Source organism: Haliotis asinina, chromosome 7, assembly GCF_037392515.1.
Source record: "Haliotis asinina isolate JCU_RB_2024 chromosome 7, JCU_Hal_asi_v2, whole genome shotgun sequence".
Taxonomy (NCBI): Eukaryota; Metazoa; Mollusca; class Gastropoda; order Lepetellida; family Haliotidae; genus Haliotis; species Haliotis asinina.
In genome coordinates, this window is record NC_090286.1 from 32,893,929 (window position 1) to 32,918,103 (window position 24,175).

Sequence of the window (24,175 nt, forward strand, 5' to 3'; positions counted from 1 at the left end):
GAGTCAGAACACTTTCTCTGCAGTTAATTCATCCCATCCCCAACACTTATTCAGCACTTTAGCCAGTTTATGAGTCTAGTCTCCTAGTCAGCAGCTCAGAGCATTTCAATCACAGCAGACACATGGTCGAGTCTTAGTCATAAGTCTCCAGACCTTCAATGCCTTTCCCAGTCATACCATCAGTTGGATAGCACAGCAATCAATCAGCTGTAGCTTCAGACCACATTTAGACACAGAATATGCAATTACCACTAGCTTGCACTAAACACCAAAGCAGCTGTATTGTGACTGACACAGCGATTCCAGAACCTCTGGCCGCATGTCAAGGCTGTAGCGGCTTCTTCAAAACCACTCTACTATCTCCTGAGGATTATTGAAAAAAATAAAATTGACTCGGAAACCAGTATTAGCTTAAAGATTTGTGTGATGCAGATTACTATTCTGGCCATCAAGCAAACACATCTAGTAATGTATGCATGTACTAGACACAGGTAATATGTAAGTCAACATAGCTGGTCCTGTTGTTGCATACCGCCATACTCAACAATATTCCCGCTAAATCATGGTGATCTGTAAGTAATCGAGTCTGGACCAAACAATACACTTCTCAACAGCATGGGCATCGATGTTTGCCACTGGGATACAATGACATGTGTCAACCAGAGCAGTAATCACCTGACAGCCTGATCACGTTAGTTGTTCCTCACAACGAGCATGGGTCCTTGAAGACACACAGATGCATGAATGCATGTATGCATGTTCATTTATTCACTCACAAACACACTTATCCAGTTTACATATGCCCACACAAAGAGACGTGAGATGGCATAACATGTCCAAACAATATATTGAAAGTATGCAAGTCATAACCTGTACAGAGAGACTACTCACTGCTCCACTAACTATGGTGATAACACTGATGTTTATTTGCATGCATACAGCGATAGACACTCATTAATACTCTTTTCATCTGTAACAGAACTTAGATTTCAGGATCAAGATTTCTTCGACAACAGTTTGACATCAAACACTATCCAATAATACTTGACCTTTCTGGTGAAATTCCATCAGTTTGCTGAGCTTTGGTTTTCCTGAATAATTCATGTTTCAACTCTCTTTATATCTTTATGTACAGACTCTCCAGAAACTGTTAACATTACAAAGGAAAGTGAATTACAGTTCCAAATTCACACTGACACACAAGACTCCAGATAATTTTATTACATTGGAAATGAGGATGAGTCACTTGTACAGCTTTCAAAACAGAGAAGGTCAGTTTTGAGTACAAATATTAATTATCACAACTGCGACAAAACAAATATGAACAAATAACAACAAAAACAAATGCATATCTATTTCACATCCGTATGAAGCTGATTCCTTCATCAACAACTATGGAAGATGAATTGAAAAGTAATATGATCATCAATGGCAACTTTGTACTGCAGCCATAATGTCATTGCAACAATATTATTTGTGTAGAAAACTATGTGTTGCTGTTAAATCAGATGCATATTTCAAACTATTTATCAAGGGCAATGGTACTTACACATAACAATCTTCTGTGAAGAGTTGTGTGCCTTTATATGCCTGATTATGGGTTCAAACAGATTCACACAGATTATCAGGGTATGACTCTCTAAGATTTTCAGCCAGACCACAGGGTTGGTTAGATGTAAAACTTGCCAGCTCTGACCAAAATTACCTACCCACAAATAATTCAGGTTTGAAAAGTTTGAAGTTTATCATTCAATTCAAATTCATCATTTATTTTTAAGAGTGAAACAAAAAGGATTTAATACCCTGAAATATGATGAGTATCTTCACATACACATATAAATTTTAATCCACCCACCAGGCAGTTCAATTTTACAATCTGGCGGTCTGTATTAAAAATAGCCCATCCAAGGAGGTCAAGCAGGCAGTTGTTTTGAACTCTTGAGATTATGACCCTAAATTGGTCAATACAACACATATGTAACACAAGTGAGGCATCTGTTCCTTCAGAAGTAATCTTAGTAACATGAAGTATGAAATAGCAATGAGACTATGAACCTTCCAGCACCTCACAATAGGTTCAAGGGTTCATCCTCACCATCACCAGCATCATCATCATCATTAAAACTCATCACTGACCATAACAATGTCCATCATTTAAAAAAAATATTAAATACGGACTCCTATATCACAAGATATCTCATATTGCAACCATTATGTGGCAACACCAATTTCCCATTCCTTTTTTGTCACGACCTTCTACAACATGTTTTTCTGGACAAAACAGCATGCTGACACTGCTGGAACAAAACTGTCAGACAGGCATACACCAACCTTTCCAAAAGATCCGCCTCTGAGGTTTCTACATAAAAGATTTTATTACATGTTTGATACCATGTATACCAAAAGTCTACAACTGGAACACACCAATGAAAGTCAGACAACGTTACTGGATGAAATTGGTGATTTGGCTTTATCGCACCACACAAAGACAACATTAATTAAAGAATTCTTCCAAGGGACAGTTTTATCAGGCTATCAAAGGCTGGGAGTCGTCAGTCAGTCACAGAGAGATCTTTTGCTACAATGCAAGACAAACAGACTTCATTGGTTGTCAATACCTTCTCTTGCCATCAGACATGACACATGACGAAGCAAGTTGCCAGCAAATGGGAGGTCACTGACTGTACATGGGAGGACCTTAGTGTCATACTCAACACTGAACATGTGTAAATACTCACTTCATGTATTTTTCAACCGACACAAATATCACAAATGGATAAAGTATCTTTCTACTGCTTCTGAAAACATACATCTTATGTCATGACAGACTTTCTGTTTTGTTTATTTGCCATGTGGCATTCCACTCAGCAATAGGAGTGAGTGAGTGAGTGAGTGAGTTTAGTTTTATGCCGCTTTTAGCAATATTCCAGCAATATCACGGCGGGGGACACCAGAAAATGGGCTTCATACATTGTACCCATGTGGGGAATCAAACGCGGGTCTTCTGCATGACAAGCGAACGCTTTAACCACTAGGCTACTGCACGGCCCCTTTCAGCAATTGGATGGTAGGTTAGTCTAGTGGTTAAAGCCTTTGTTTGTCTTGCTAGGGCTCGAATCAATTCCCAACATGGGTACTATGGGCGATGCACAATTCTGGTGTACCCTGCCATGATATTGCTGGAATATTGCTGAAAGTGTTGTAAAACTACACTCACTCATCTGGCAGGATCTTCAAGTTTGAGACTTTCCATTTTTACCTTCACAATGTTCACAATGCATAATCTCGACCCTCTAGCGTAATGTTTGCTGTTTAATGCTGCATGCCACAATAGTAGAGCTACTGTCATTAGATCTGTAAATAAGCGAAACTCTGGACCAGACAATCCAGTGACTGACATCAAGAGCACACATCCATGATGCAAACTTGTCTCAAAAGTCACAGAGCTTGTCGATTCTACCCATTTGGACCCTCTTTGGGACTCCCCATGGGTTTTCTGTCAGGGTGACTATGTACACATGTCCATACTTATGTCCCATCCTGTAGGTACAGCCAAAGGTGCCTTTACAATAAGGACAAACTTATGATCTTACCCAGAACCCCCACTATACACCAAAGCTACAAGAGTAACTGTTTTGCTTATAGACAAGGAGGAATACACTGTAAAAACATTATTAAACCTGCTCCCTCACAAAAAACACATATGTTCTTGTTCATCTGAAACCTAGGACAACATCCTGACATAATGAAATGAGATTCCTGTCCTCATCACTCTGAGTCTGCCCTAAATGTGAAGCATTGTCTCTGATGAGCCTACACGCACCACCCACTCAGGTGGCCGTTCTAAAGCTTATATGCCATGAGACACTGGTGGCATGTGTACATCCTGACAAGTGTAGGATGGGAGTTGAGTCATCACAATAAGTTTCAGTGTTCTCTCCATGGTCAGTGCTGGACAGCAGAGGTCCACAAACCACATGTTTGGGACCTGGAGCTTGTAAGCTGTGAACTTCAACGTGTCCAACAAGGGGACAGAGGTGTCAAACAAAGGGATACAGGGTGTCAAACAAGGGGACACATAGTGACAAATAAGGGATACAATGTTTTGGCGATGGTGAAATACCATGTCAAACTGAGGATGTATCATGTCAAATGGGGGATATGTTTGGCATCCAAATGTATAACAATGCTATTGGGAGACATGCTTCAAAAACTGATCAACTGACTGAAACGCTACAAGAAAATTTCTCTAAGAGAACCTTAAGGCCTCTTATCCATTTCCAGCTTTGGATGAAACTTTAGTAGTACTCCTTTGTAAAAATTCTTTCAGTGGTAAATATATTCCCATGTAGCCTGTCCTGTTTTAACACCACAAATCCAGACCAGTTCCAAATCCATTAAGGCCTGGAAACATCTGCAGTATTTGTTACAGACTTGGTAACTAGCCATTATAACTTCAGTGTTATTGATGCAGCATTACTGAAGGTACTTGAAACCTGCCCATGTATTTACCAGGCCTAAGTACAAGGATTCACCCATGTCCATGTTCACTTGCAAAGCCCAGTCTAAGTAAACAGCCTCAGTACTTTTCATTATACTCCACTACTGAGTCTAACAAAACCTTATGGGAGGTCGCGACAGGTAACCTTTGAGATTAACCAATCAGAACACAGCTTACCAAATCGTGAAAGTGCACATTCGCTCATATCCTTTGAACTTTTTATCTCGAAAAGGTTCGTACCCGAACAATTCCAAATGCCATTTAGGGTACGATCACTTATGGGTGATGCACACAGTGCATGTTACAACCATGACAACGGTACGTACAAAGTCGCTGAAAATAGTGTTTTTGGCAATATTCAAGGATTTCAGCTTGTGGAAATATTAGCTAATGGTACTGCAGGTCAAATGACTGTTATATGGGGATTTTTGTTTGTGGAGAGATCTGTGTTAGTGACCTGAATAGTTTGTAAGTCCCTCCGATCCCTAAGTAGTAGCCGTTGTCTGATTGGTTAAATCTCGTTAACCATCCCTCTATTGATTGGACGATCATAGGTCGCTCAAAGGCTATCTGACGCAACCTTCTACAAGGGTTTGTTAGACTCATTGGTGGAGTGTAGTGAATAGCACTGACACTAAGTTTACTTAGACTGTTACCTGCAACCACAAACCAACCAATAACACTTTCCCAACCAAGGATTCACCAATCCATGGATTCACCAATCCATCCACAAATGCAGGGATGGGTCTAAATGTTTTACCCAGGTACCCAACCCCCTATTACCATACCCAATCTTACCTTAATGGGATATGCATTATGACAATTCCTGACATCAAATTTGCAAGAAATCGGCAAAATTTTCTTCAGCTTGGAGGCTAAGTGTTCAAGTTTTTCAATATCTTAATCATGTATTATTTTCAACAGAAATGACTATAAATTATGTCCAAATCTTCAAAGACAACATAACCTTTTAACCATGAAAGAATAACACATTACACTTTTTAATCTGTTAGTCACATGATCATGATGGGTCCAGGTATTGAGATGGGTACCCGGCCCCAACTAATTACCACCAAACCTAGGTATCTGGGTTACCCATCCCAGCCCTACTACCTACTAACAATTCCACCACCAACAAACCAATTCTGTCACTGACTGGTGCCTCAACCCTGGAATACTTCACAGACTGGTAGAACATTGATTACCATACAAAGCACCTGTCAATCCCAGTGTTCCACCATCATCAGCAACATGACACTTGAGATCGAAAACACAATTGCTTGCAATCTAATGATTGGTATTATTTTGGGAAGATGCTACTTTACGAGAGCCTAAAACACAAAATGTTGCCGAGGTAATTAGTCAGTGGTTACCTTTGACTAGAAATAATCATTGCAGGAAAAAGACAGTTAATAACCTCTTCCTCCACCTCAATCATCTCTAGTTACAGAATGCCAATCACAAGTGTCCAACCAAATTGAGTCTGAATTGGTCTGGTGCATTTTATTGAATAACGTTCATTATATGTACATCGATAGTCTGTTCCACTTCCTGTACCCCAGGATGGGCTGAGTCTGAACATCCAGACACTTCCTGTGTAACTGCATACAGGAGAGACCTACACCATGGAGTCAGTGTTTGTCCACTAGACAGATAATACATGTCTAGCATAAGATACAGCTTCACCAACCAAACCTGCAGACAGGGCATGTCTACTAGACCAGAATCACCCAACTGTTTTCACAGGATTTTCCTTTCACAGAATAACCTCTTCATAGGGACTTCTTACAAAATCTACATCTGTCTCTGGGACTTGCTACAACATGTACCTTCTGCCAGGTATGCTACAGATTGTACCTCGTAAGAGAAAAACCACAGACAGCTACATGACACATATCACCATGCTAACTTAATGACATGTGCAGATGTGATGTGAAACACCAACAATAAATGTCACATCTACATATACTGTCCTGACATCAAGCCTCCAGGAACGTAGAGTACTGGTGACTCTGACTTGAGGGCAGTCCTCCAAGCACCAAGCATACACAGTATATCTTAATCTCAATGTCTCAGCTTAGCCTACTCAGACATTGTGAGTGGGTGAGTGGGTTAGTGGGTGGGTAGGTGGGTGTAAATAACACTAGTTTTAGCAATATCAAGGTTCATGACACCAGAAATGGGCCTCACACTTGGTACCCATGTGGAGAATCAAACAGAGGTCTTCAGCATGGCAAGCAAATGATGTACCTCCTGGGCTATCCACCACCAGTGAAAGCTCAAATGCTCCAAACCTAAAGAGTAAACCACAAGGCTAGAGAGCCACAAAGAAAACACAGCACTTTCAAAACATGCAAGTACATCTACACCAGCAAGAAATGGATTACATCCATGTCTACTTGACAGTTACACATTCCCTCTGTCTACTTGACCAGGTTAGTACAGATGCCTACTCCATACCTAACACTGGCTCCAGTTTGGCCTGCAGAATGAAGAAGTCTGCTATACCACTGATCAGTGAATAAACTCACACAAACATAAGTCTGCTTGTAATAGCCTTATTTCAGTACCAACTTGACCCTTCCCCACAAAATGAAATACTTGGAGACATCAATTTGCTTCTTGAATTACATCATCTATGTAACTAACAACAAAGTCTACAACCAATTCCCTCCTTACATTACAGTAATTTTAATTTACAAATCCTGATGGCCAAGACTGTCATGAAACATGTTTCATCATTCCAATAATGAAACGCATCTTATAACAATACGAAACTTATCATGGTGACCAGGATCTAATCTGAACAGCAGACTTTGTGCATAGACTTCAATTTTACATAATTTACACAAGGAAATATAGGAGCCAAGAAGGCTAGATGTTTGATTATTCTCTGCATTAGCCATTTATATTTGCAAAGGAAAAATAGTTTATGGAAGCATGCAATCTTCATCTGTAATGGTTCATCTACCTGTATCTTTAAAACTGAAGACACAGCAAAGAAGCCTATTGAATACAGTTTATAGTGTACTCTCTCACAACTAATTGATGGATATGAAGAACAGGTGCTTTTTTCACTAATCAAAAAGCTTATAACAAACTCAGATTAGAAGTACCCTTCAGTTCGCCATAATCAATGTTTACAGTATATCTATATATTTTACATGTAGCAATCAAACTCTCCTCCATGCTAGGTAGATAATAAACACAGAACATCTTCACAAATGATAAACCATGGATCTATTCCTCTAAATGGCAGTATACAACAACAATGTTCAGTCTGAATTTAACCTGGGGGAAAAATCACACAAAAAATTATTCTTTTAATCAAAGCAATATGAAGACTGGCTGCCATGCCATTTTGGTCCCTGATGATGATTCAAAAGTGAGACATGCTTCATGACAGCTGCCTTCAAGATTGTTTCAATTACTGGATTCAACATCCCTCTATTTCATATCTAATCTGTCAAGACATGTCAGCAGCTGTTGTCATTACCATGGGATGTGAATTCAATTTTCCAAAACTTACAAAAATTATTGCCATAGCCACTAACACAGTCATGCAATTCAGCATCCAAAAAACGACCTAATTGGGGATCAAAGCATTCTCAATATGCCTTTCATTCCATGTCTGTTCGACTCACTGTATCCTGTTGATGTATGTTCATCTGTCTTCAGGTCGAAAACCGAAAGTAGTGCAGTGTCAGAACTAGTATGGGTTAGCAAGGGTACCAGGTTGACATTACACATCTTCTATCCCAGCAGCAAGTGAGTTTAACTTAACATTGCTTTAAACAGTGTCATTCAGGTTAACTCTCCAAGTTAGAAAAGCCCAAGGTCATACTTCTTTTCCCATTTTTCCATTCCCATTCAGAGACATCCAAGTGTATGGCCGTGTTGCAGAAAAACAGGATTGGAACCAATCTCGCAGGTCTCAGGGATGCTGTTCTCAATCAGTAAGATACTATCAACTTGTAGCTATCACCAAACACAACATATATCTGACAATTACCTGAACTCGATGTATCCATCCACCAAAGCCACGGAGAAGAAATCTGTCTTGGCATCATCTAGTTCCGCACTGAAGAGCAGCAGACCATTCTTAGCCTCTGGTCGGAACTCCAGTGAGATCCGAAAGTCTCGGTAGCCATTCTTTAGGACAGGCAGAGCCAAGTACCCCATGCCATGGAACTTTGGGTACACCACTGAGATGACTACAACAAACACAAGGTGATTACGGCTAAAATTCTTTACAGGTTGATAAGAGCTACACTTCTGCACAAGTTGATTAGAGCTATGCTTCTATAGAAGTTGATAGAGTTACGCTTTGACACAAGCTGATTAGATCTTCTTTTCTATACAAGTTGATTAGACCTACATGTCTATGCAAACTTCTTTGAGAGGCATGTTTAGAAGTTGGTAAATCAGATAAGGACAAACTTTATGGATGAGCAACTTCTTTAATCAGGTGAAGCAACATTTTGATACAGCTTCTTGTATCACTGTCAAGCAAGTATGATACAAGTTGATGAGAGCTATGCTTCTACAGAAGCTGACTGGAATTAACCTTCTACACAAGTTGATAAGAACTACATGTCTAAACAAGTTGATTAGAACTATGCTTCTATACAAGTTGATTAGAACTTTCTTCCATACAAATTGATTAAAACTATCTTCCATGCAAGTTATGTTTGAGATATGCTTCTTCACATGTGCAGTAAACTTTGATTAGAGACGTGCTTTAACACAAGTTCATAAGAACTATCCATCCACACTATGATAAGAGCTCGACTATTACACAAGTTCACAAGAACAGACTTTTCCCCCCAAAGCTTATCACATGGCTTCTCCAAAAGTTCATTAGAATTGAGCTTCCACCCAGGCTTATCAGAACAAGGCTTGTATACATGTAACCTAGAGCAGCTTCTGCAAACATTACCACTAATATTTTCTGGTTGGGTTCCCTGTCATGCCTATAGAATATTGCTCATAGCAACTGAAGAATTTTCAGAATGGCATGCTTTCTTTCATATCAATTCATCACATTAAGAACACCAGATTTTTCCAATGCTAGTCAATCAAACTGCCAAAATGACAGAATTTCTCCTTTCCAATAAGGAATTCCAGGATTATGTCAACAGTGCAGCCCAACTGATAACACAAGGGACCAGTTAACGACAGCCATCTGAACACAGCAAGTGTTCCTTAATTTGCATTCAATAGCATAAATTAAACACCACCATGCAACCTTTTAACATTTATTATGAGCAACATTAATTATATATAGCTACATATACAATTACAGCTGTTTATGGAAGAGGCATTTATGAGTAAGTGATTGTAACAGAATTCCAGTTATCATAGTGTGTCATCTTCATGAGGGTGGAAAACCCCAAGTGATGCAGGCTAGCTATTCTCGAAACGTTTGTAGCCTTATGAAGTTCTTAAGCCCATTCTTAACACACTGGCCATAACCAAAGTTAAGAATTCTTAGGGCTACGAACATTTCAAGAATAAGGGCCCAGGTCATGGATATTTACTGGTAAGATTTCTGCCCATATCCCCCCTACATTTAAACGATGGGAAAAATATATGAATATCAGGTAAAGTTAAATCCCATTGTGTCAAACTTGTCAAGACGAATGGAGTGGTTCGAATTACTTCAGTGTTCGACACATCCGTCAGCACAGAAAGACTGATTTATATAAGAAACCATCACAGACTGAGAGATGAGTTCAACATAACCAAGAATTCGTCTCAACAGAGTTTGGGACATTAGGTTCAACGGTGATGTAACTTTAACCTCCACCTCACCCAAATGAATACAGCAAAATCCTAACCTTGCAAAATGAAATTTAAGTGGGGATATGGACTGAAGTCTTTCTCATTTCCTACTTCAGTGAAACCCTACATTTGCATAGAAATGAAAAACCTTTAAACATAGTTAGAAAAACCAGGAATGGTTCTCACTGTCAAAGATTACAAGTGGGCCACTGCACAGCAAACTGTACTCAGACGTCTAGGCCACCTAAGGAGGCCTAAGGACTACAGTCTGGTCATAAGGCAATACATAAATATGCGGAAGTAGCGTAAGATATCTACATATCACTAACTACACAGAGATCTAAGCATAACCTGATGAATATCATGTCATGAAAATGGAGAAAACCCATCAAACTTGCACTCCCAACAAAATTGAATCAATTCTGGGAGGTCATCAGTTTTCCGTAGTGAATATTCTAAGAAATATGACATAAACCAGTTTATCAGGTCTGATATTGCGCTTCATGGGTGTCACTGTGTTATGAAAGATATTGGATGACATTACCTCTCTGTTGACACTACATGATAAATGGCAAACATTCTAAAAAGATTCTTACAAACTAAATCTAATTTAGGTCTGTCGGTTTATTTTGAAAGCAATGTGTGCGGTGAAAAATGCTTATAATTTCAAGTCCTTGCAAGTACAACATTCAGACATGCTTATAGTTTCAACAACAAATACTACAATTTAAAGCATGGACAAGAAAATTGTCAATTTCCTCAGCAAACAATCAATTTTCAATGTATTCAAAATTCTCAGAACTACAAATTGCAAATGCAGTAATAGCAAGCACTTTTTGTTTTCATTTACCTCAACAAAAATCAACATTTGAAGTTAAATTTTGCATCTGGGAAAGCAGACATCCAAATATTATGACATCTTTATGGTTAAGAAAAATATGTATTCATGAACTTACTTCTAACAACTTCATCTATCAATCTATTACCATGGAATACTTCTAGCAATGTTAGTCTGAAGTGCATGGAATCAGTAATTTCACTAAAAAGACAAGAAACTTATATTTCAAAATATACAATTTTACAAAATGTAAGAGAGGCTTTCAAAATGCCATGGGAACATTAAACACTGACTGTTGTATATTATGACGCCATGTTTACAGAAGTATTCTAAAGAAGACAAAAAACATGGTCAAAGCAAGCTTGAATACTGGTATCTGTAAGACCTGACTTCAGCTGGAAGCTAGTTGATGATAGGGTGTTTGGGATAGGGTTAAAGAAGGCAAACCCTTGATTACTGTAATACCGAAACAGATGATGTAGTTGTATTTGCCCTCAGTGTGACACACATTATAAGTTGTAGCATTGTGATGAGGGGTATACAAGGCTTTATGACTCTCTCATTAGGTTTTAAAACCAAACAAGGGATGCTTTAAACCTTGTATGCCCAAACCATAATGCTACAAGAATTTACCTTACCGAATGTTTAAATCTCTCAGTATGTAAAGATAGCATCAAAACAAACTGAAATTCAATCATATATTTTACTGACATGATACTGACAATCTGAATCACTGGTTCCCGGTTCACTGACTGCTGTGGATGCATGCTTTTTCCATGGGGTGAGGCACAAATGATTTATGTTCCCTCATAAAGATATATATTCAGCTTGGGTGATGCAGAACACCAGGAATACATTATAAGTTGTTCACTGGTCATGGGCATGGGTTGATGTACCCTTGATGTTTGCTTATGTTCCCTGAGCCAGAGGGACCAGTGAATAAGGTATTTATTTTACTGAACACTGCAATGTTAATTTTGAACTGTTTGAAACATGGCTATCGGATCGTACACTTCAGCCAACGTGTGTGAATCAAACGATTCAAATCTTGCTTCCTACTGTTTTTCCTGGTGGGATTATCTTAGAAACATCACTGCAGCGTAAGTCCCCTTCTTATTATTCACAGGGACTACAATTGAATGTTTTGTCGAAATAAAATTCATTGGAATGCGAGACAAATCCTTTAGTAGCCATAGCTTGATTTTGCAGATGACAAAAGAATCACAAATTTAGAGTTATCTCCCCTCCCTCAATTTGCATTCCCAAGACATCTGTAATTTCCATGCTGCATGCGTGATTCACTGTTATTCGAGATAAAGAAGTACTACCATGAAGTAGTGAATGAGTTGCCATTGGCAGCAGGGCACATTGCAATGTACCTCGCTTTTACACTGCAAATAATAGAAGAGTGCTTAGCCAATCAGAAAATGACATTTATGTGTGAGGTAAGATAAGGTGATTAATTCAAGGGCATGTTAACCAATCAGAGATTGAAATTCCTACAACCTCTCACTAACTTAATGACCAGCAAAGATTACTTGGGTACCTCTTCTAGCTCAGATCCAGACTGAAGTTGCATTGAATGCTGCTCTGGACTATATTCCATACATATCACGTTATTTAAGCACTACATAGGAGAACAGCCAGATATGAAGCATGTCTCTGACAATTATTAGCTAAGTTGAATCCTAAAGCATCAGTATGGTGTAGTCAAACCAAAAAACATAATCAGGATTAGAACCCATTCTCACAGGATCTTGGTGACCAAGGGACATAACTCTGCACAGGAATGTGGAACCTTGGGTGACTTTGCCAATTGCCTTTATTTTCAGTGAATCATAATTTCAGTGATATGATGATTAGAAAAGTAGCTACAAATGACAGTGAACTATCCCTGACAAAAACATACATGTCACAGCTCAAAATAAAAGGGCAGGTCTAAATACTTACTTTTTTCACATCGGCTGCCCGCAGTCCCAATTTGACAGTTGCATCGTGGAATATTGGCATCAACGACACAAGTTCCATTATTCTGGCACACCATTCCATCACACGTGACAGTCTTTGAAGGTCGTAGCTTGAACTTTCCCTTTCCTTCCGTCCACTCCTGACTCATCAGGTCATTCTGAGAGTGCTCTCCCCCTTCCCTGATATGGAAGTCAGAGATAGGGTCCGGGATGTCTTTGCGCAGGTCGTAGGTTTTAATGGAAATTTCGGGATTTTCCGACAAAAGGCCAACACGATCAGCTTTGTCCAAAACTTTGGTTTTCCTATGACTAGCGTCTTTTGATAGCAGACTACTCTTGTCTTGGGACAGATTGGATTCTTCCTGAGATTGTTTTTCATTGCCAGGCAATACTTCATTGGCAATGTTATAGTTTGAATGTGAAGGACTGGCATTACCTCTGCCCTTTGATCCCCGACCATGTTGATCAGGCTCCCTTTGTTCCTTTACATTGGCTGGGTCAGCTGAAATTACATAAAAAATGAGCCATTATATCAAATTACGATGGATAATGAACTTAAATTCATCATCATAATGCTCACTTTTTATCTCAGGACACATATTGTGTTCATGATAGAATGGACCTGACTTAACAGCATTAATATGGGAAGTCATTAATCATGTCTAGCTCGTGGAATGTCAGACCCACTAAGTTCAATGTTCCCAACTATCATTCCAGACAATTATCTGGCATGAACTATCACTGACTATTATAACTGTATGTATCTTCAATATTAAGGACACTAGTGTCAATCAACATTCATGTCCCAAGCATATGTTCAACGGATGGCTAGCAACAATCGTGCCTATTGAGATTGAGACTGACTGTGTCTTTTGAAAAGTGCACAAAATACCCTATCATGAGCGACACGTATACCAAAATATACCAAGTCTCATACAGAAGTCCATCTATTGACAACCAACCTTCTTTTCCCACACAGAAGTCAATCTATTCACAATCAAACCTCAAGTCTCAGACAGAAGTCCATCAATAGACAACCAAAGCTCATGTCTCACACAGAAGTCCATCTATTCACAACCAAACTCATATCACACACACACACTGAAGTCCATCTATTCACAACCAAACTCATGTCTCACACACACAGAAGTCCATCTATTGACCTAAAATGATCAAAGATGATAGAAAAGAAATATCACTCTTCAATGAGAAAACAACTGGTGTATAATCCTGCAGAAACAACCACTATTACAGTTATTCATGTGATGACCACTTCTGTGAATCCTAAATCCTATTGGACAACTTTTTATGTACTTTCCCCCATGACTGACACTTTTATTATATGGCATTCAAACTGATGTTACATTCTTTGGGATACGGAATTCCTGCTTTGGTGCTAGTTTTACTACTACCCAAACCTTGGTAAGAATAATTCCCTTCTGAAACATGCCTGCAGTGAAACAAGCACTTCTGACTGAGCACACACCATGACCCAAACTCTGGTGCTCAAATTTCCATCAAGGCTGCCGACAGAGACCCAGATTTTCCATTATTGCAAAATGTTCATTAACCGTCCCTACTGTCGTAGTTCTTTAGTCCATCTTAAAAAGCAATCACAACATCATATAACTGTGTAAGCTTGGCAGAGCTCACTCCCAGTAATGTAATAACGTCATCAACTTGGTCAAGAGAATATTACCCCAGAGTAAGATGAGATTGGCCTCTGAAGGAAGTACCTGTCTTGATGAGGACTTGGTGGCCATAAAAATACAAGTTATAAACTGCTCAGTTTTGCCCCTTGGCTATAGGCTGTCCTACTGATGTAATTTCAGTGTTAGTTATTTGTTCATGAACATCCTCATGAAGTTTTCCTCTGTGACAGTTCTTGAAGGATGTCAGGCAGGCAGTTTTTCAAAAGTAAAAACTGACAAATACGTATTCCCTTATGTATTTAGTATCACAAGCACTAATCATTTCCACAAATTAAACCAAAAGCTTTTACTCAGAATACACTGGTGATCAAATGAAAACACCTTTATGCTGATTTTCTTATGAGTTTATTGGAAACTGTCAAATAACATAAGCTCGGTATTCACAGGAACATTAGAATATATGAGCAAGTGAATGACTGTGGCTTGAGGCAACTTAAGACACTTTTAGCAATATTTCAGGGACACAAGAAAATGTCCTCACACACAGTACCATTTGGAAAATTGAACCAGGGTCTTTGCAATGGTATCAAAGATTATTGGCACCAGTCAGAATATTGACTTCAGTATATGGCCAACCTATCCTGACCTATGGACAGTCACGCTCTTTCTAAATACTGTATATTTACTGAATGAATGCGTGAGTGCCTTGATTAGTACTTGAGTTATGTAAGAGTAATGTTGGGTTGAGTGAGGGTAGTTTTGTGACGCTTTTAGCAATATTCCAGTAATATCACAGAAGGGGACACCAGAAATGGGCTTCACATTGTACCCATGTCAGGAATCAAACCCTGATGTTCATCATGACGGGCGAATGCCTTAACCACTAGTCAACCCCTAATGTAAGCACTTTGAGCAAAACAAAAAGTTAGTGCAACATAAGCACACTTAACATTTTCCCCACTGCATGGTTAAGTTTAGATAGGATAAATAGCAAAATTCACAACAGACAGGAATGAGTGACTGCTGCTTCTATTTAAGGAACTTTGAAGTGGTATATTTAAATATGTCATGATTTGTCTTCAAGAAAAAAAAAAAGTTGTAATTCTTAAGAACTTTGAATTAGCTCTGAAAATCATTGCAATCACTGGCACACTGCAGCAACAAAATGAAAAGTTTTTTTCCTGCCTCACTCCTTAACTTGTCATTAAAATGCCATTCAAGTCTCTTATAATTCTTGAAGAGGAATTAATTGATCGATCAGTCAGGTGCCCCAAGCCCGCCCCAGCAAATCAGTGAGCGAGAGTCTGTGGCAACAATTAACCGCATGAGAAATGACAATTGGTAATTCTACTCCATGAAGTAACACGCAGGCACCCACCATGTGTGTTAATATCTTTTTATCAGAATTTCAGCTAAAATAAAAATAGGGTGAAAATTTTTCATGTTATTAATTTAGGTGCTCTAAATTTTCCTCAAGAATGTGCAAATCAGAACTAGAAGCAAGAAATATTATTTCCTTTCAACACTGAATCTTCATCCTTTAAAAACCTTGATGATTCCAAAACATTTTTTATTTCAAAACCTAGTAATTTATTCAAGCACTGCATGGGGTAAATAAGACAAAATAGGGTGTACCATTCTGAAATGATAGTTTAACTGTCTAGGTGACAAGGTTACATACACAGAGAAATTTGAGTTAGCTAAATCTTTTTCCCTCTTGAAGTCCATATACATCGGTCATTGTAAGGCTATGACAAACTCGTGTTCTAAGCTGTGATGTCCTTAACTAGAGCTGAAGGGGTCACTGCCAGCACAGGTACTACAGATATGTACCCCAGGTATGTTTCTGTGTGCAGTAATGCAAGTTTAACAAATTCAAAATAATGAACGTATCTAGCTCCTTATGCAGAAGACAGGTCCATATTTCGCAACCCCAAACCAAAATGTATGTAGTTGTTCCTGTTCACCTGATTGCAACTGGTATTGTGCTCTGCAAAATCTTCCTTACCATGTATGGTCGTTTCTTATAGAATGAAATCAAATACATCTACTACAACTGTATGGCAGTTCCATTCAAGAAAACAACACACCGAGGAATGGAATCTCCATGGGTACGCTTCCGATTTTGGCCAGGGAATGTTCATGTATACAGAAACATACCTGGGGTACAGATCTGTTACCTGTGCCGACAACGACCACCTTCAGCTCAACTAGAAATGGTTTTGACTCCATTTTACTCACTGGCTTCATGGCAGAATCTATAGAAATCTTCCCTATCTGCCAAGAGCATATATCATTATATGGTCTCTTCTAGAAGCAACCGTAAGTTTGCAGATATGAGTCTTCTGACACTGGACCAATTTCTGTGTTTCTGTATAACCTGGCAGCTGTGCCACATTCCTGGAGATAAGGGCAGACTGACATGAGATACAACAGCAGCCATATCAGGTCCTGTGGCAGTGGGGTGATCATTTCCGCCTCTGTCCCTAAGCTAATTACTGCTGCCATCTGCTACCTCTCTTCATCACCCCACCCTGGGGGAACTGTACATTGTCAAGTCACATGGACAAACACTGCCTTAAGATTCCAGCCAGGCAAACTAGATGCTCATGGCCAAAAAGTTGTTTTTGACTTATTATCAACAAACACTGATGAATCAAGAATGTTGTTATTCCTCATTTGAGTTCTTATATATTCTCAAAGGAATCTGAGTTTTCAGTTTACATTAATTAATCTAAATTTAAGTTTAGATAACTATGTACAGTAAATGAAATGTAATAATTACAAAGCTGACCTTTTCAAGATGTCTGACCGATGGGAACTAATTTCAGGAAAGTATGATGGACTGTGTTACCACCGACTGTGTTGACTAATAAGTAAGGTTGATAACTACTGCAGTAACTGATGAGGTGAAACGACACTTTCATAATCATTTCCCCTATTAATAGCGAAGAGTGTTTTAGAAGCTGGACCCTAGAGACTACTAAAGGCATCATCAAATCTCTTGTGTTTGTGTCTCTGTTAGACGAACAACTAGTCTCTGAAATGAACATATTTCACTGAAAAATTTTTATGGTGAAAAAAAAAATAATATAATGAAATGAAGCCCTGAGACTTTCTTCATTTCAGACCTGAAGCTAGAGAAATCCAGACTTGCTACATTTTCTAGACTTGCATGGGCTTTCTTGGATATATCTACTTCAGGGTCTGTACGACAGACTATGTTTCTGTGTATCTGTCTGTCTGTCTGTCTGTGAATCTGTGTGAGACTGTGGGGATCTGTAGGTGTCTGTGTGTGTGACTGTGGCCATCTGTAGGTGTCCATGTGGGTGACTGTGGGTATCTGTAAGCGTCTGAGTGGGTGTCTGTGAGTGTCCTTGGGCTATAACTATAGGCCTTGAGAGAACAATTGTTATACTGGGACCAATATAAGAGACAAATATACCAAACCTATTTGACAATAGAGCTTGTACCAGTACAGATAGATACCAAAGATCTCCGTTAATTGTACTTGGAAGTCAACTGTTTTCTAAATGATGCCTAATCATGATATCCCAGTTCATCCTTTAATACATCTCTGTCATTATGTTCACTGCTGATCAGGCATCTCATCCTGGACATGAATGAGAGGCTGGACAGCATCACCACTTCCGGCAGCAGTCACGGTAATCCACAGCTGGTAATTAGAACGCCAACAACATCCCGGATCACACACATCTGGTACAGTCACCCATAGGACATACCTTGCTAGTCATGCCCTTTGATGCCTACTCAGATTTAATGACAAGCAGCTTATACCTTCTGAACACAAACAGGGAACCTCAGGTTCATGAAGTAATCACTAGTTTACATGGATAGATCAGAAAAGTACCTGCATCACTGACTTGGCAGAGATCAAAATGCATCTTGCTTATTAGGCTAATGCTTGGAGCTTGATTATATATAATTCTGATGGTAACAAATACACCCATTTGAAAAGGAGCCCCAGTGGGTTGGGAGATTCAGGTGAACTTCAGGAAATCTAGACTGGCTTCATTTAGCTTTAATCAAGCTTCAATCAAGCTTCAATCAAACTTTAGCATTGCAAGGAGGGCTGGGTGAAAGGGAAAATAATCTGGTTCAGTGACTGTGAGATACACTACAACATAGCTTGATAGCTTATCAACGTATCTGTGCAACTAAGCAGTTTTAACACTTACAAAAAGTTACAAGATGGAGCATTTTTATCATTTGAAACTTTCAAAGAATAACTGTAAATACTTGCTTTTACCACCTTGACATGAGCGAGTCAGTGCGAGTAAGTTTGGTTTCACACCATATTTTGCAATAATCCTGCAACAGGTAAGGGCAGGGACACAAGAATTTTGCTTCACACATTGTGCCCGTGTGGGGAATCAAACCTTGACATGAGATGTAAGATCAATCTTAACTTTTGGTAGTGTTATACGGATTCTAATCAACAGAAAATGTTTGACTAATGTTAATTCCTATGTTTGATTCTGTTCAGTTCACAATGGACTTAAGACTCAAACACGGCCAACAAGTGATGTATCTCCCAACTCACACAAAAGTCAAATTCCTAAAATGTCTTTCAAATATTCACATGTACCAGTTTCATAAAATCTGACTGAAGACTGACAGCAAACATTTAATGCAGATACAGTACATTTTATGGATAACAACTTCTTTCTATTCCTTATTACAAAGTTTCTGGAAATAATTCCTGCTCTTTTATCAGGTTATGTTTTGGTCCAGTCGATTTGCTTCATCCAGTCGACAAAGATAGTGGCTCATCTTCACCTCCAAAACATACACGAACATTTGTTGTTGTTGATGGCTGCAACTCTCAAACAAGAAGTGGGTATCACTCATGACACCTACACTGGCAGTGACCCTGGGATACACTTTGGCATGACCTCACGATCATTCATGATGCTGAAGTGGATGAATCAAATACTATTCTTGCTACTGGAAGTGATTACCAAATCGTGAGGGAGGGAGGGAGGTAGGTAGGTAGGGAGGGAGGGAGGGAAGGAGGTAGGTAGGTAGGTAGGTAGGTAGGTAGGTAGGTAGGTAGGTAGGTAGGTAGGTAGGTAGGTAGGTAGGTTATTCCAGCAATATCACGTGGGAACACCAGAAATGGGTTTCACACATTGTACCCATGAGGGAAATCCAACTCGGGAAGAGCAGAATGCCTTAACCACCAGTCTACCATATTGCCCCAATCATGATAGAACATGGACACATGGACTCTGAAAAGAACAAGCTCAACGTGCTTACTCAGCAGCAATCATATGTCCACATGCAAATAACCAACTCAGGAAGTCAACCTAATCCATTAAATGACTTATCATGTTCATCAAGTGTTTATAAGGACTTCTTCTAACTTCACACCACCCAACCAAGTATGTGAATAATTACAACATAGAAAATAACTGTCAAAATTAAATTTTTTCATTTTTGACATAAAACAATAATAATCAGAAATATTATTTTCTAAATTATAATAAAAGAGACTAAAATAAACATAACATTTTGTTACACCTACTTGCTGTTCCCCTTGTAATTGACTACAACAGTATCATATTTCGCTACAGGAATGGTTGATTCACTTTAATACCATGATTATTGCAACAGAAATAACTCGCTGGCTCCATTTACACTTTCTCATGTTCATATTGTGAAACGAATGCCACAATCTGGTTGGTGAAGTAACTGTGTACAAGTGAAGACCAGAACTGTTTTGGTAAGAATGTCCAAATACTCTTAAAATGATATACTGTCATAATTTTCTCATTTATGGGTTTCCTACATACTGGACCGAGTAATCTAAGATGACTGTAACGCCCATACTTTAACATAGACTTGAGGTCATCAGAGTCCTGAGATTCCAAGTAAGTATGGTTCTACGCTGATTTTAGGTATAGTCAAGCCATACCATGGCAGGGGACACCAGTAATGGGCTTCACACACTGTACCCATGTAGGGAATCGAACCCAGACCTTCAGCATGACAAGCAAACATTTTTACCACTAAGCTATCCCACTGCCCCCTTTTATACAGAGAGGCCATGCTCCATACTTACCTTCTGAGATCTGACAAAAACATTACACACTCTCAATACAAGTTTCTTAAAATACATTATTTTCATCCACACAAATAGCGCTATCTTAACCTAACTAAAAAGAATCCAAACAAGATGGATGATTAGAATTGAGGAAAATCTAGACTTGATTCATTTAGAATTTTGCACAGCAGTAAAGACGCACAGAAAGGACAATAATGCAGTTCAAGGGCTCCAAGACAGATGAATACAATCCTCATTGCTGTTGGTTCTTGTATATTAGTCTCCGTTACTTCCAAGATGTACTGCATCGCTTCGAAAGAGTTTCCTGCTACCTAATTGACTTTATCTTCTTTATAGCTTGACAAGAGTAATTTTCTTTTAAGCCGTTGGTTCACTAAATATCAAATACTGAAGTATATTTTAAGAAACCATCATCACTGCTTCATGATTTTCCTAATATTCACTAACATAATTAGATCAACATCAAAGACAGTTTAAGCAAGTATGGTTGGTGCTAACATGTCCAGGGAAAGTGATAATACTCATGATGATCAATTCTGTCACCTTGTCTCAGATGACAGCTTTCATAATCTGTCCAATCAGAGCTCAGCTGCACAACCACACAATATACCTACAGACAGATGTGGAAGCCTTGTGCCATGTCCAGTCAGAGCTCAGCTGCACAACCGCACAATATACCTACAGACAGATATGGAAGCCTTGTCCAATCAGAGCTCACATGCAAAACCATATCAGAGACATATACCAAGATACGGAGTTTTTGTTCTGAGTGCTGTTGGTGCAGCCATACAAAACTCATACACCCTCATATGGAAGCACATTCCTGAACTGTAAAGACTTTTGCAAAAGCGCTATCAGCTATGCTGGTCTCAGCGCTTATATGTTGAAATTTATTTGTCATAGGTCTCTCTGTACGGTGTGTCTTTTAAATCATGGTATGACTTCGATGAAAGACTATAGACATTCAGATGGTAAATGGGTCTATTGGGTAATTAGAACAACAAAATGGAGATACGACAACAAAAAGGGACTAGGTCTTGACTGTTGACAAAAGAATTTTCTTCAAACTGCTTCTTGTATAATGTGGCATTCTGCAATATTCCATTCATAAGAAGGTGGTCTGTAAATAGTCTAAACTGGCCCCGTGCAATTTCTATACAGATGCAAAGCTACAAAAGCAATGATCCACATCATCTGTGTAGGATGTGATACAATCAACCAAGTCACTGGGACCGACCACATAAGCCATTAAATCATCTGTTACAGTCAGCACTGGTTGCTGGGGACTCTACAACTAACATGAGACACCTGGTTACAGAAACCCCTCTCCACTGTAATCTAGCAGTTTGTGCTACTGCACCCCCAGCGGTGTGTCTGGTGTGGGCTTGATTAATGAGAGGTCACCATGATCTAGCTTTGATATTGCCAAGCATGGTGTTAATCACAATTTATTCTGTATCGCTGACCCAGTCTCATGGTCACTGGAAGCCATTCCTGTATTTAGGGGAGTGAAGGCTAAATACATGTATAAATCATGATTGGTTGCAATAGGACCTCAACCCTGGTTCTTCATCCTGTCCAGGAGGAGGTGAGGAACAAGTAGCTCTGTTATCAAAGGAGCACATTTTGATGTGCAGGGTTGCTTCCCTTGGGCATGCCAGGAACCTATTACGTGATCTCCCTATTTATGCTTCATGGTCTTTCCACATACTTATGCTTGTGGGGTTTGGCAAAGTGATAAACATCTGAGACTTGTTTCAGCTCTGGCTTTGATGCCACATTCGAATGATGCACCATGACATAAAAGGCTCACTCACTCACTCACTCACTCACTCCCTACAGGTTGGCAAAGGCACAAAACAGGGCATCATATCAGTAATGGACTGTTATAAACTAATATATTTCAATGACTCAATGAAAACATCACAAATATATTTACAAACCTCTCATCCTTTTCCCTCTCATTCTTTTCCGCATCACTAATTGAAAGTTGCAAATGAATCAGACTCAGTTACCAGTTTGTAAAATTACATGAATTTTAAAATCTCAGATATTTGGCTAAAGAATCTCTTAATACTTAGTTGATATGTATTTTCACTTTGATTAAGATGTTTGAGAAGCTAAATCTGTGATCAAAGTTCAGCCAGTTGACCTTGAGAAAGACATTCTGGCAACATGAAGAACACTGTTGAGACATTACTTGTGCCCACACTGCACTGGATAAAACATTTCATGCAACTATGTTCCAGACACGATGGACAAACATAGAAAGTAAAGTGTCTTCTGAGCAATGAATTTAGGTTTGTGAGAAGACTAAAGGGTAGTTCCTCCTGCCTGAATAGATTATAAGCTCCACAAAGCATGATTTAGCATCAAGCCAAGGCAGTAATAGCTGACTGTGATGTTCAACCATGACGAAAGAATCAGGAGCCATCCAAACACCAAGACACAATTCCTTTCAACAATCAATAACATCACAGCACAATGTCCCAGTGACTTGCAACAGGCAGTTACACCAAAAGAAAATGCACCTTTACTAATGTATACAACAGTATGGGCTATAGCTTGCAAACAGTGTAAGAATATACCCCAAAACGTCACTCTATGCAATAAACAAGACGTTGTTATCCATTAGCTTTACAAACTTGCAGTTTAAACACCTATCCAATTACAATACACACACAAGCAAGAGAATACTCACCCAAAGCTGCGTTCTCACAGTACAACTTGCATTTTGTTTGTTGTTTAATGCCTAACACAGAAAGTATGCTTCTTTTATCGACCCAACAACTTCTAGAAAGATGATGAAACAATTACAATACACCTGATGTATAGATTTGTTTGTGTTAAACACCAGACTCAATAATGCATTACATACATCACAGCAGCAGGTAGATACCTAATCTGGACCAAACAATCCACAGAGAAGTTGAAAGCAAAGATCTACAGGTGAATCACGCCACATGGCCATACCATCCATAAGTATGACCCATAGGCTGGTGGGGACCGACTGTATACCCAAAGTCAACAACCTATTTCAATAATCAGTAATTAGAAATCATTGTCTGGACACAACAATGGCAACACAAACATACTGTAGGTCATTATGTACATCAGCAACATAATCTGAAATTTGTACAAGCTTGAATGACTGGCCAATACACATCAGTAATCATTTACTTCAAAGACAGGACAGTAACTATATTTTACACAGCTAGGATGGTACCTTCGACAGCTTGCCTGACGCTATGTACTTGTAGTGATGCTGCTAATTATGTTCATTAGATCAGAAACAATGTCTACATTTCCTATCAGTGGAAGCTCTCAGACACCCGATCTCTCAAT

General features: G+C 39.0%; 1 protein-coding gene across 1 annotated transcript in view; it reads right to left on the reverse strand.

The window, feature by feature from the left end:
- The window catches only part of LOC137292154 (pikachurin-like), a 139,714-nt gene that overhangs the window by 33,182 nt on the left and 82,357 nt on the right, over nucleotides 1-24,175 (reverse strand). The window contains exons 3-4 of the mRNA XM_067823700.1: nucleotides 13,074-13,592; nucleotides 8,514-8,715 (exon numbers count right to left, since the gene is read on the reverse strand). Of these exons, the coding sequence (XP_067679801.1) occupies nucleotides 8,514-8,715; nucleotides 13,074-13,592 (721 nt within the window). The remainder of the gene's footprint in view (nucleotides 1-8,513; nucleotides 8,716-13,073; nucleotides 13,593-24,175) is intronic.